At 42.3% G+C, this 14,363-nt stretch overlaps 1 protein-coding gene across 8 annotated transcripts in view; it reads right to left on the reverse strand.

The window, feature by feature from the left end:
* Positions 1 to 1,549: 1,549 nt before the first annotated feature.
* ACTN1 (actinin alpha 1) overlaps positions 1,550 to 14,363 on the reverse strand; it is an 86,309-nt gene continuing 73,495 nt past the window's right edge. For 4 of the 8 annotated variants that reach the window (XM_026793483.2, XM_005479925.4, XM_074542852.1 and 1 more), the window contains 9 exons: positions 13,845 to 13,953; positions 13,216 to 13,356; positions 11,067 to 11,249; positions 10,203 to 10,337; positions 9,197 to 9,376; positions 8,155 to 8,301; positions 6,536 to 6,616; positions 4,288 to 4,446; positions 1,550 to 2,438 (listed from right to left, as the gene is read on the reverse strand). In XM_026793483.2, coding sequence (XP_026649284.1) covers positions 2,280 to 2,438; positions 4,288 to 4,446; positions 6,536 to 6,616; positions 8,155 to 8,301; positions 9,197 to 9,376; positions 10,203 to 10,337; positions 11,067 to 11,249; positions 13,216 to 13,356; positions 13,845 to 13,953 — 1,294 coding nt within the window. In that variant the 3' untranslated portion in view covers positions 1,550 to 2,279. Of the gene's footprint in view, positions 2,439 to 4,287; positions 4,447 to 5,919; positions 5,986 to 6,535; positions 6,617 to 8,154; positions 8,302 to 9,196; positions 9,377 to 10,202; positions 10,338 to 11,066; positions 11,250 to 13,215; positions 13,357 to 13,844; positions 13,954 to 14,363 lie in introns of all 8 variants that reach the window. The other 4 variants (XM_014267743.3, XM_005479924.4, XM_005479928.4 and 1 more) reach the window with 2 other exon arrangements.

Below are 14,363 nucleotides of genomic sequence, written 5' to 3' on the forward strand. Positions count from 1 at the left end.
CTTCTGGGAGAGGTACAACCTACAGAGATAAATTTTTTTAAATCCATTTTTTTGACAGTGCAAATTTCCATTTTAGGTGCAGCAAATCAAGGACAGGGCAGCTACTGTGGAAGAGGAAAGAGGGTTACCAAAGCACAGGCAATGGATATTCAGAGGCAAACTTCAATATAAATTATCTGTTCAAGCCTCTAAGTCATCCTCTCTGCTGTTTTAGCTTTCAAATAGATGAGTACTATGCTATATACTTTAAAACATGGCAAGGGGAATCAGTATACCACACCTTTGAAGAGGACAGTCCCATTTGCAGCAACATAGTAGTGACACAGCTGAAAATCAAATGGATTACATACTGCTCCAAGTCCTACATTACTGACAATCCATATCAACCCCTCCAGGCTTTTTAGTATCATGGGTTTCAACACAGGAGGCTTCAGCTCAATTCCAGCCCTCATTAACAGCACAACGATAGCTAAGTTGCACAGTGTCTCCTTTAAAGACAAACTGTGTCTGTGTATGACGCTAAATGGCATTAATTTGCATGTTCCCTGTGTTATCCAGCCTGCAGGAGAATGCAGGTCTTGGTGTATGCTGGAAGTAAGTGTGGTAGCAGATATTAGCATCCCCTCTCCACACAGTAGGCAGATACTGTCATGTTGGGATACATCACAAGGTGCTGCTGTAATTTTACTGTGTCCTACTGAAGGTAGCACAGAAAGCTGTGCTGAACCCCAACCCACCTTGTATAATACCTTCCTCAGGTGGGTATGCTGAACCCAACCATGTACAATACCTTCCTCAGGACTCAGCTCTGTCCTGGGGAACAGAGGACAATGTTACCAAGAAGCTCTTGGTGAATCTGACCAAAAATCCACCATTTCTGCAGTCGTTACTTCAAAATACAATCTGCCTTTGGGACTAGAGACAGAGGTATGTGCTTATACCTATAAAACACTTACTTGAAACATGTCATGAAGCAGTAATGTTATTTTAATGTTATTTCTCCTAACCCTATGTTTCCTAAGAAAGTTGTGGGAAGGCAGGAAATGCACCTGTAACATGAGATGGCTGCTTCCCTTTGCTGGTTTCTGAACACATGCATGAGTGTATTACTTTATGACTCAATAAAACTCCCACAAGAGTTGTCCTGAAGGCTGCTTTCTTTTGTATGTCCAGTAGAAAGATGACCCCTGGAGGAATCTATGATGTCAGAAGACGCGGGATCAAAATCAGTCAGATGTTCAATACTGAGCATGGAACAGTAGATGAATTTTTCATGGATGGTTTAAGATACGGTGGTTGTTTGTACAGATCTAGTAACTAATTCTGTGCTAGCTTTTAAGGACTAACAAGAATAGTGCTTCTAAAGATAGGGGTGTATTGGGGATTTAAAGTGGTCATTTAAGCTGTGACAATTTCAACATTACTCAGCGAGAATGAAAAGGCTGTGGGGCTGAGAATATACCTTTATATGTAGTGTCACTTACTTCTCCTTACCACAATTAACTAAATAGGATTAAACTATTTCACTATACAAATGAATAGTCTAGAGTTGTTATCACAAGAAATTTTTAATATGATTTGTGACAAGCAATATCAAAGTTATCAACTCTCAAGCTTCATGTTCTGAAACCAGACAACTCTCAGCAACAAAAAAAGTTGTGCACTGATAAACATAGGAGGCGTATTGTATTTTTTAATTAAATATGAAAACATGAGCTGTGTACATTATTTTTTCCCTAGAAAACACAGCAATTTCAAAAGTTTATCATAAAATATTTTCATGAAATGAGTGAACCAGCAAACACATGCACTTGTGTGCCTTCCCCCCTCCCAAGATAAAAGTGATGAGAGAGACATACGCAAATGTAATAGTTAACAGAACAAGTGGAGTTTTGCCATAGTTTGGTTCTTTTTGGAAAGGATGGAATGTAACATTGTGCTTCCTATGTCACAACAAAAAATATTTGGTGCAATATTTTAACATTTTCTTTTTAAGTTTCAATCTGGTGGAGAAAAATACCTTTTTCTATAATAAAATATGTCTGTTCTTTTTAAAACGTAACTTTTTTTGCACAAAATAATTTTGTAAACTGTTATTTCAAGGGCAAGGTAGGCGGTCCCGTGTCAATGTCCTCCCCCCCACTTAAAAATGTGATCTGTTATCTGAAGCAAAACAGGAAAACACAAAAAAGAGCGGAGCAGAGGTTGCTTTGCAAAGAGAAAATAGGGCGTGTTGGACGGGGGAGAGGGGAGGGAGCGTGTGGTGCGACAGAAAAAAGTTAAAGGTCACTTTCGCCGTAGAGCGCTGTGGAGAAGGACATGTAGTCCAGGGCACCAGGTACAGCATCACGGCCATTGTAGGGTGCCATCCTAGCAATGCAATATTCCGCCTGGTCAGGAGGCAGCTCCCGCCGCAGTTCATCCACAGTGATGTAGTTCTGCAATGAGGACAAAGGATAAGGCACTCGTCACTTCCTGGAAACTGACTTTCCCCGAGGGACAACCACCCCCTGTCACACCAGGGCAGCAGGCAACACTCAGGGACAGCATCCCAACAACCAGACCTGTACACCCACACAGGGAACTCTCTGCTCTTACACCCTGGGAGGACACGCACTCCCCTTCCCTACTGTTTAGACAAGCAAATGGTTTTTACAATGAAGATTGGTTTTGCATGAGAGATGCTGGTGCAGCTAAAGAAAGACCTGGAGATAAGTCAGGCAAGTTACTAGTGTTAAGAATGTGCCTTCCTGCTGACAAAGGAGGTCCTCTGAAAGCAGATGGGAGAAAGCAGAAATTTAATTTGGATGCTGTTGCTCACCAGCAGCAAGTAGCAGCTGCTTGTGCTCTTTGGGAGTTGCTATTCCCTCCCTTCAGAGAAAGGGAAGGCCAATCCCCACTAGTTCTTGCTAGTGCACCAATACAAGCAGCAGACAAGCAAACACTTTGTATTGATTCCACAGTTCCAGCAACAGTCTTTTTACTGTGGACATTTTTAATGAGCAAGCAAAACTTATGTAAATTCAGCTTCTGGAGACTCACTGTGCTGAGCTGCGCTGAGCTAGCCCAGCCTCCCTCCAGGCAGCAGGTAACAGTAGCTGCCTGTTTGCTAATCATAATCACTATGTTGTCTTTAGCTAACTCCCTCACGGCCGTTTGCAGTCTGTCTCAGCAATAGCTCAGGTTTCACACCATCCCTCTCTCTCCTGTGACTTCTTATAATTTCTTTTTCCCTCTCACTTTAATGACTGGGGTATGAAGGACTTTTCTTCATAATGAAATATTAATTCATGGTACAGCCACCAGAGCATGTTAAACACTGACAAGTATATGTAACATACTGCACAGAGTAAACAAGTTAATAAGTAATACTGCATCTCAAAGTACCTATTTATTCAGTGGTTAGCTTATCTGAGTAACATGGAATTTTCTGGCCTCAAAAGACAATAGAACTGGCTTTTGTCAGGTATATGTCTAAAGGACAGGTATCATGGGTTTCTAGATTATGATTAAAAAAAGATTCTTAATGAAGAATGGAAACCAGTACTGGATTGAAGGATAACTCATTACAATCTGAGAAATGGTATCCAATATTTCATGTGACATAACTAGAATCATTAGCAAATAAAGACATACATTAATATTACACGTACATATTATTTGTTCAGTTACATAAAAGATTAGCGGGCATCGTTATATAAGAAAAATAAGATTACATATTTTATCAGCTGCTTCCCCTGATGATGTAAATTCCAAAAATTAATACTTTTCATATCACCCTAAGTTTTCCTACATTCAACCAATTTCTATGGTCAAAAGATGTCCCCCCTGCTATACAGCATATCCTTAATGAAAGTCTATTGATTGAATATCCTCAATGAAAATCTATTGATTGTGTAACAACTGATAGAACTGATAGTGACATGTAGATCTGAGAAAGATTATCTCAAGTTTACAGCTGTCAATAATGAACTGTTTTCAAGACTAATCAAAACCATCTGCTGAACTTGTTAATTTTAAAATAACAAATTGCGACCAAGCTCTTAATTAAAATTTTGAAGCAAGAGTGGGCTGCAAAGTTCTGACAGCTGAGCAAGGCTTTTGAGTGCCTTAAGAGACTGCTCATTAACCCACAGTTTAACCCTGCACTCCTCCAGCACTACAGAATGCTCCTGTGAAAACAGCCTCCCATGGCAGAGTGCTTCCCTTGACACTTTCTCTCAGAGACAAGAGCAAAAAGAAAGCAGAAGTTAAGCAGCTAGAGGAAACTGAGGTGTGGAGCCTGACCTTGTCTCCAGCCAGGATCTTGAAGGAAGCCATAACCTGGTCAGCAGTATCTGTATCTGCCGTCTCGCGGGACATGAAGTCGATGAAGGCCTGGAAGGTCACGACACCCATACGGTTCGGGTCGACGATGCTCATGATGCGGGCAAACTCTGCCTCTCCCTGCAGAGCAAGAGAGTCATGTCAGCCTGGGGACTCAGGCAGCACTGCTACCAAAGTGAGGAGAAACTGTTCAGCAGCTCATCTCACAGGCTAGAAAACAAAGCCAAATAGAAAACACCTCTGTTTTTTTTTTTTTAATCAGGATGTTCTTTTTTAGCTTGCTGTTGTGTACAAATGCTTCCCACTCATTTGTCCTCTGGAATAAAACATTGCCAGCTATGCCTAAGGATAACATCCAGATCTAGGACAATGCTCCTATTGGGGAACAATACCAGCTGACTTCAGAGGAAGACCCAAATTTCTCTATACATGTGCTAGATGTCTGTAGCAGTATTTGAAGATATACACTCCTCGAACCCTTTTACTTTCATTCACTTAAAAGAGAACTTCTACAGTTTTTTTCCGCTGACAGAACAGAAGAGATATCTCTGGGGTATTTCACAGTACTGTACTCATCTTTAATAGCAGGCTTTGCAAAGAAGGACTTGCATATCTGGAGTGGCCCAGGGAAACAATCTCTACAGGGAAGATCCTACACAGAAGTTTTGCTACAAAAGCCAAAACATTATAGTGTAGTTTTCTTTATTTCCTTCTGCATTTAAATCAAAGGTCATCTGTTCTCATCTCTGGGATTCTTTCCTCCCCAGGTAAAGAGGAGGGAAGAGCAGAGCAGAGTCTTCTCCTGGGAACAGGCTCTCCTAACATATTCAGAACATTATACCTTCAGGAGTAATTAAGATACCTAATCAAATGTTACAGTCTTGGCACACTACACCCAAGAGTCTGCATTTATACTGGGCTGATGAGTAAGATGATTAAATACTGCTTTGCCTGATATCAGGAGTAAAGACACCAAGAGTGCAGGTGAATGTGCCTGCACTGTGCTCTTCCCTTGCCCTGTGATGAGCATCAGTCTTTGGTGAAGCTCTTCCTATTAGCTGTCATGCCTCTCAAAGTGCCACAAGTTACTGCTCTGAATATTCAGGTATTCTGGTGAGGAAAAAGCTACAGGGAGAATGACTGGAACTTGAACTTACATGTCCACGGAAGAAGATGTGAAACAAATGGCAGGAATGAGAGGAGCAGCATTTTGAGTGCATTCAGAAGTGAGGTCACATACACTTCTGAATGATTTCAACTGATATTCAGGGCTGGGGAGGTTGTGTGTGCCATGCAGAGAGCAGGCACCAACATGAGGAAGCTTGCTGCTTCTTCCACTAGTAGCTACACAGTTTGATAAATATAATTTTTATTTGAAACATACAGGAATTAGACAATTATTTCTATTTTTGTACCTTTGGCTAGAGCTGTGAGACAAGAGTTTTACATGTACAACTAAGACTAGATTTAACAATGCTGATAATTCTGGAAAATAAAGCTATATTTACCTTGATTCACTACACATTCTCCCTGTATTTCTGAAGGTGCCTACAGAATCACTTTGAATAGGAGTGACAGAGGGCTCTACATTACCATATTGTAACCCATGGAGATAAGGCAGGCTCGGAAATCTTCACAATCCATCATACCAGTCTTCTTCTACAGAGAATGACGCAAAGATGGAAAAAGCCAAAAGAGAAAAGGGAGACCAGTCCAGGGAGAAATGAACCCACAGGAGACGTTATAAAGAATGAGTTTCAGGGGGGAGAAGATAGAAGGAGGATTTACAGGACAATGAAATTAACAGAGGAAAGGTAGTTTGTGAAACCACAAAGAAGCAAAGGTGGTTTTGGACATGGAATAGTTTATACACAAGAAACATATTGGTGATGAAAAAAGGGCAAGAAGATATTAAGCAAGATAGATTGAGGAATGGACAATGAAAGGAGTTTTAAGTGACACAGAAGCAAACAGAACAGTTTGAAGACATAAAAGAAATTATCCCAAGACAAAAAGTTAAGGAATTAAAAAGAAATAGATACCAAAGTGCATTTAGAGAGGAAGTAGTATAGAAAAGTGATGTATATATAGTCAAACACAAGAACAACAACAACAACAGATGGATTAAGACAAACAAGAAAAGAAAGGAAAAAACCTGTTATTTTTCACAGTTTAATATCTGGCTGTGTTCACCACTAGCTTTCAGTACCTGTGCATCGTTTCCAATATCGTAACCCAAGCTGATGAGACAGGCTTTGAACTCCTCAGGGCCAAGTGTGCCGGAGTGGTCCTGGTTATGCGGTGTGCCAGGCAGCAGGACATGCAGTGCCAGTGCGGTGACCGTGTGCGGCGGGAGGAGGGGACACACAGGACATCAAAGGCAGGTGAGAGGACAATGAACAGGTGCACCATGCAGTGGGGTGAGGAGAGAGGAACAGGAAGAATGACATGCAGATAGAAAGACAGGGAAGAAAAATAAAAAGTGCACAACATTAGATATCACAATGACATTTCAGGATGTGCTAAAAATGCTCTTGGAACAGTTCCTTCTCAGAGAGCTCATGTTTAGAGCATTTGAATGACAAAAACAGCTGATGCTCAGAAGCCTCAAGATCTCAATCTCCCAAGTGAATTACTTGCATCACTGCTTGTTATCCAGTGTCAGAAGCCCTGTGTTTCACTAGTAACCCAGAGTGCAGGTAAGCAGGCAGAGGCAGTGGGAAGCATTGCCTTAATCTTACAGTCAACAGTTCCACTAAAGGAGTAGGTGAGGGCAGGTATGTTTGGCAACACACCCAAGGAAGCTTAGCTGTATCCCAGGAACAGACAAAGAAAACCAGCTGAAGCTTAGGGGAGCGGCATTATGGCTGTATTTATGAGACCTGCACAGGGCGTGGAGCTTTGCCTGGCAAAGCTATTTCAAGTGCTCAGCTCTGCCAGCAGCACGGATGTACAGTGCACACAACACAGCCTGGCAGCTGTTCCTCCCTTTGCTCACTGCCCGCTCCCCCAGTATTTGGATGTACCCCTCAAATAATACACAAGCTACTACAGGAACTAAGAATCCCCATCCATCCTGCAGAATTTTAGCTTAGAACAGACCCAAAGCACTGAAGAGCCCCTGCCTGCTGCCACCACCTCTGGACAGATCAACGGAGCTACAGACAGGATGATGGGGCCAATTTCAAGTGACTTTCTTCAAGAAAAAACAGTTTTTTAAGTCAATGTTAAGCCTTCATAATCAAACAGTTGAAAGTGGGAAACCCCTATTCTGTCTGCATTAAAATTCAGACTGTTGTGAAGGAAGAGGCAAATGATATGAAGGTCAAAAAATAAAATCTACAGGGCTTCATGGGTCCCTCTCCTAAGAAAAGAACCCATGGTTTATTTTTCTTAGACAGCTAGGGAAGGGCTGAAATAGCCAGTGTTCAGCAATTTAAAAGCATTGCCAATCTCTAAGGTCAGGCTGTCCTCAGATATAGCAGAGATGGTATAGAAGATGGAGAACAGATGGTCCCAAGAATTTTATAAACCAAATAATAATTTGCTCTCTGGAGAGGAATGGATAAAAGTCTAATTGCCTAAAAAAGCCTTCAAACCTCTCCATAGTCTTGCTTTATCAGGAAATTTTGCAGTTTCCTATGAAGACATACCTCTCCCAGGCTAACAGTCACTTGGCAGTCTTCACAGAAATGAGTGATCCACAGGAGTGGCATTTTTAAGAATGAAACATCTTCTGTGACCCCATTTTATCACAGTGACTGCTTGTTTTTTATTGCACTGTGCAGTCCACATGGGAGCTTGTAGCTGCAGTCAGCACTGACTTACCCTGTCAAAGTGGTTGAAAGAAGCCCGGAACTCATTCATCTGTTCCTGGCTGATTCCTTTGGCATCACGGGTCAGGATCTGGTTTTCCACTTCGTTGATGGTTCTAGCAATTGTTGTTAGTAACTGCTCCCAGCCCACACGGATATGCTATTAAAAGAGGTCAGGACAATATTGAGATTAAGAAGTCACTCTTCTGCTTCAGAGCCCAGTGGATCAGATGTGCTTATTGCAAATTAAACGGTCCCAGTGTGCAAGGCAGTCCCTGGTGTCCATTCCTCAGAAAAGATTCCTTCAAATCTGCAGGTGTTTAAAATCTGAATTTTAACTGAAAAAACCCATACTGAAGAGGCCAATTTCTGATCTTTGTCTTTCTAAAGAAAAACTTGGTCCTACTGCAAAATTCCTTTGCCTTGTCAAAGCAGCATATTGGAGGCCTTTAACACAAATGAGAGGCAAGCCCAGTGCTTCTAGGACTTAAGCAGAAGACTCTCCTTATCAAGAAACTGAATAAAACACAGTGCTTGGAAGACACTAGTGCTCCCCTGCTTCTGCTCTTGATTAATGGAAATGGCCAGAAACAAAAAAACAAGTTTGAAAGCCTGTGTTCAGCTGGACTAATGTTGAACTCGGATTGCTCCCAAGAAGCCTCACATTATCAACAGGAAGCCAGTCTCTGACTTTAAAAAAAACTTCTGTTGAACTTGTTTCTTCTGCCAGGTAGTGGCAGCTCAAAATCATCAGCACTTCCCTTTCTAATCCCAGCTAACACAATCAGGTGGCAGGAGAAATGAGACTTGTCAGTTTTTCAAGGAACACTGTGGGATTCAGGTTGTTTCTGTTGTCTATATTTGGAAGTAATTGGAATGGGTTGGCATGAAGTACAGTAGGGCAAAAATGAAATTTAGTGACATGTCATTGCACGCTTGGCCATATTATCAAGCTCTCTGTTTTCCTGAGAACCACAGCACATTGCCAGAGCTACATGTAGCTAACACTAACTGGCCACAGCAGATGAGGCTGTCTAGTTGCTGCCAGAATTTACCTCCATGGTGTAGTTGGTGTGCTTGTTGTCAAAGATAAGCGCCTCCTGGATCAGCTGGTGGTCTCCTTCCAGCTGGTCAATCTTTGGTTTGTAGTTCACAATGCTTTTCTCGTACTGCCGCAAGTGGTTGAGCTGGTCCTCCAGGGTCCCGTGCATCTCTATTGAAATGCGGCCAATCTCCTGCATTAGCAAACCCAAAGGAGTTAATACTCCACTGAAAGGACAAGCCCCAACATGCTTGACATTTATTGCAGCAATTTCACTCTCACACAGCACGATGATTCAAAAAAAATAATCTCAGGGAGCAGTTACTTCACAGGAGGTGACACAGTGTCAGCAAAAAATTTAGCACAGTGCTGAACATTTTTCAAGTGAGGTGAATCATGTAAGATGTGTCTAATACAAGGATACAAAAGAAAGGGAAGTTGCAGACCATAAGCTAGTAATCTACCAAGCCAAATCTTTTTCTGGTGTACGGTCTGCCATCAAGTTAGTTCTTCATAGAGACATTGCTGTAACTGCTCTCTTCTTTCCAGCTCCTGCCATCAGTAATAGCTTCGTATTTTTACATTTTATCAACTCCAATGACTTTAATTCACATCTTACCTAAAGAGAGATCTCCCTTAAAAATGTCTCCCCTGCCGATGTTTGGTATATTAGTTGTATTTATTTAGTCACATGTATCAAGACCATTGCTGTGTAAGCAATTATACGACCTGTCTCTGATTTAGGATTTTGAGTTTGTTACATATAAACACAAATCTTAAAATACCAGTGTTCCCCATTGTAAGTAAGTAGTTTTTTCTGGTACTACAGTTAGAGAAAGAAAAGTACAAGTGCCTCAGTAACCATTATCAATCTTGGGATTCTTGATATTTTCTATGATGTTTCTCTTTCTGTAACTTGAAGAAAGAATGGCTGTGAGGGTGGGCAGCAGAGATAATGAATAATCGTATCAGTGAAGACCACAGAGGAAAACAGTGTTTCAAACTTTGCAAAGCCCTACCTCCATCTTGGTCTGGATCCAGGGTCCAATGACGTTGGCCTGTGCACCAAACTGCTTACGAAGCCGTTCATTCTGCTGCTGGCGGGCATGTTCTTCCATCAGGGCTTGATCCCTCCTGGGAACCAGCTGCCGCACCTACAACAAAGAGTAACAACTCAGTGTGCAGTTTGAACACACAAAGGCACATGTGCAGGAAATGCAGAAGTTGCCACAAGGGAGGGAGGAGTGGGCGTTTGCACTGAATACAAGCAGTCACATGGTTTAAGTCACAGTGGGCAAGCTCTCAGAATGTGAATCCTATCTGCTGTAGGATACACACAAACTTGTGTCAGGCCATGGAAGACCAGAAGCAGCTTCCATTCATTATTTGGGATTTTGGTGGCTAATGAGAACTGAGTTGCAGAATTCTGTTCAGATCTCACATGGGTGATTTGGTTTGCTAGTAAGAACCATAAGCACAACGGGTAGGGACAGTAGCAGCTCTTTTAGGATTACAGCAGAGATAGGCTACTTGGTTGCAGACAGAACAGCCGAGGGGCTGAATGGTGACAAAGGATATTGATTCACATGCTATACTTACCTGTAGGTCAACTGAAGACTAAAACCCTCAAAGCTTTCAAATCTAGCAACTTTCATTTAAAATTAGCATGTAAAAGGGGGTCTGTGCCTTAGGCAATTGTACCAAGTATCTTTTCCACTTTCCAAGTATACAGCAACAGAGCCAAAACCAAATGACAAAACCCCACTAAACTCAGCAGTAAGCACAAGAGAGTAACTGCAGAGTAAATAATCCATTTCCTGGGCCCACAGTGGTTGAGCAGTGACACTGTCCCCCACTACCCTGCAAGGCTGGAAAGAACTCACATGTTCCCATTTGCCATTGATCTCATGTGGGGTGATTGTAGTGTAAGGATTCGTTCCTGCCATGTTGACATGGTATGTCTGGACAATCTTTGAGACTTCATTGTGGATTCCCAGGATGGCTTGTCGCTCCTTGTCTGCATCTGGCAACGTGGCTTTGAACTGCTCATGAGCTGTGGTCAATCCCTGCAGAAGGAAGGCAGCAGCAAAGGGAGGGTAAGAACATTACTTATGGAATAGCCTCTTCAGCAAATGTACTCCTGAAGTGACTGCAAAAGCTAACATATTCCCAGGACACAATGCAGGCTACTCTAATACACTTTTCAGGTTCTCTCAGTATCATTAAATGGGAAGTTTTAAGTAGATAAATTATGTGAAGTCTTGTTTTCCTTCTCTTTCTGTCCCATGTTCACCAGGGACAGAGATCACATACCAAAAAAAGGAATAATAATGACTATAATTTAAGGGAAACTATTTCTCCAATGCTGCTCAGTGACTGCTTGTTAGCCTCTTTGGGGAAGAAGATCTGACTACTAGAATTACTATTAAAAAAAGTCTCACTAGTTTAAATGTGCTATATGCTCTTCTCCCACTAGGTATGCACTATTTCTACACCCAAAGTAACTCCAGGTGAGTACTGAGGGTCAGATTCAATTTGGTCAGAGTCAGGTAGAACCAGGTGAAGGTCTTCCAGCCAACTACAAACTTGCACAAGCATCAATGCTCCTGCTGCTGGAAAACAGCTCCTTGTTCCTGACCACAACAGGCCCTTCCTGCTCCCCATCTCGCTGCGGTGCCCAGGCTGTGCTCCAAGGACTGTTGAAGTTTGGGGTGTGCTTGCCAGTAGTTTGTAGCCAGCTGACAAGCCAGCTGGTCCTGGCTCATCTGCCGCTGCTTCTACAGGCCTTTAAGGTACTTCATCCCAGAAACCTAGAAGATCAAGTCTAGGGAAAGAGGCAGGGAAATGCATGGGAAACAGAGGTGTGTGCAGGGATAAGCAAGGGAACAGTGTGGACAGAAGAAGGAATGAAGTAAACCATGTGATTGACTGCCCTCTCTCACAACACACTTGTTAGAGACTGCCCTCTCTAACAACACACTGTTAACTACTTTCTGTAAAATTCCTTCCTTACAGGGTAACTCATTGCTTTGCAGCTGCTGTAGTGGCCATAGAGACTACAAGTCTAGGGGCTGGGAAAGACATTGCAAACAGTCACAAGGAGATGATGGAAATGGTTAAGTGCTGTTTAGATTATTTTGCTTTAAGAAAGACTTAATGAACCCCTTTGTCCAAGAGGGAAGGATGGAAGAAACAAGTAACTGTCACACAGCAACTGTCACTACTGCCCCGCAGTCCTGGCTGTCCTGTTCCCTGGAGGTCTCCCATTTGCTGCCTCACTGATGATGGTCACACTTCTGTCAGCTATTCTGGCAAAGACCTGACTTGGATTCTTTTCACAAGCCCATCAGACAGGTGAAATAGAAGTCCCCACTACAACTCAGGAAAGAGTAATTCCTGCTCTCTAAGGTCTGCAAATTACCTGTGTATACCTCAAGCTGCTTTCCTAACATCCTTTCAGAAGTGAAAAAACTGAGATACTTTGTTGTCTTAGAGAAGGCAAGACAACTTTGATTTCAAATGATAATTCAGCACCAAAATGAACAATTCTGGTTTTGCTTGTGCTCAGCACCAAAAACCAGCTAGTAGCTCAACTGTCCTCACGGTATGTCCTATCACACAGGACCAAATGACCTGGACACAACATTCCATGTGAGAATTGACCTGCAGACCCTGTAAGGAGCACTAAGCTTTGCTCATGTGGGTTAAGTAAAATTCCACAAAACCCTAAAAGGTTCTCTCAGTTTTCAGGTTTCCATTAATATGGCTCTGGAGTTACTCTGAAAAATCTGTTGTCAGATTTGTGTCCAGCTAGGATGATATATGTATGCTTTATATCTATTCAGATCCAAGTTTTTGGAGAAAATAAAGGAAAAACATACTTATTTTTGTTTATCTTGATAAGGCTCACTCAATAGAGCAGAAGCACCGAAATATAACCTATAAATTCATACTACTCTGAATTCACACAACTCAGGAGACCCCAAACTTCTCACAGTCCCCACCTAACTGGTGCAAGCGACTGCTCTGTACCTGGATCTCCTCAATGGTGTGAACGATGAACGTGTCCTGCAGGTCTTCCATGGCCCCTTCCATCCAGTTATTGAAAGGGGCAGCTCGTTTGGCATACTCCAGGTACAACTGGTCAATTGTTTCCAGTAGTTTCTCTGTCCTCTGTGCATGCACAAGAAAAAATAAAAGAAAGAAAATCAGGAGAGATGGTTGGAGAAGAATAATCACATAGATACCTGGGTTGTCTAAGCTGCTCCTTCCTTTCACACCTCCCTGGTGCTCCCTCCCAGGATGGCATGCCAGTAAAAATCTCTCTGCTGTTAAGAGATTACACACTGGACAGAATTCTTCCCTCTAAGGGAAATAAAATAAATCCAAGGTCCTTTGAAATAAAACAAAACAAGGCAAAATTTCAGGCAGAATGAAATTACAAAACATGCTAAAAAGTAAAAATAAATCAATAGCCTGAGAAAACAAATGGCACCATATCTGAGCTGAAGAAGAGCAGCCTAAGTCTACTGAAATGTAGGCCATGTTTACAGTGCAGGATGTTCCAGGAGTTCACAAGTGAGCTGATATTGCTTGTGCCCACTGCAGCTTGGCCCCCATGAATGCACTACCCAAAAGGTCCAACTTGTGACTTGTCTCACCTCCAAGGCTTCTCTACGTTTCTGGGTTAGGGCACCCAGATTATCCCACTGATCACAGATCTTCTGGCACCTGGCATTGACACTGGGAGAGTCGTAATAGTCCAGCTCACTGTAAAGGGTGGGGAAAAAAATGACAAGAAGTCAAATAATGACCTGCACAGAAATAAGAGAAACCCGTTAGAAATCTTCATCCGTCCTGAAGACAGATTCAGACGAAGAGCTCGTGGTCACTGCAAATAAAGCAAGTCAGGATGGTATCAGGATCTAGTTTAGGAGACACTATGTTCTGCTGAACCAAACAGCATAGAACAGGACCACCCAAGGCCTCAACAAATATTGGGGCTGGCTATCTGATGGGAATAACTTGCCAAAAGGGGGAGGGAGCACAGACTTCTGCTCAAACTGGAAATAAGCAGATTATGATGAGAGCAATCTGCTCCTGTATTCTGCTTAAGAACATTATGCAGTCTAACAAACTGTGTCTTATACATCAGAATGGAAACAGAAGATTTTATTAGG

Source organism: Zonotrichia albicollis, chromosome 6, assembly GCF_047830755.1.
Source record: "Zonotrichia albicollis isolate bZonAlb1 chromosome 6, bZonAlb1.hap1, whole genome shotgun sequence".
In the NCBI taxonomy this organism is placed as follows: domain Eukaryota; kingdom Metazoa; phylum Chordata; class Aves; order Passeriformes; family Passerellidae; genus Zonotrichia; species Zonotrichia albicollis.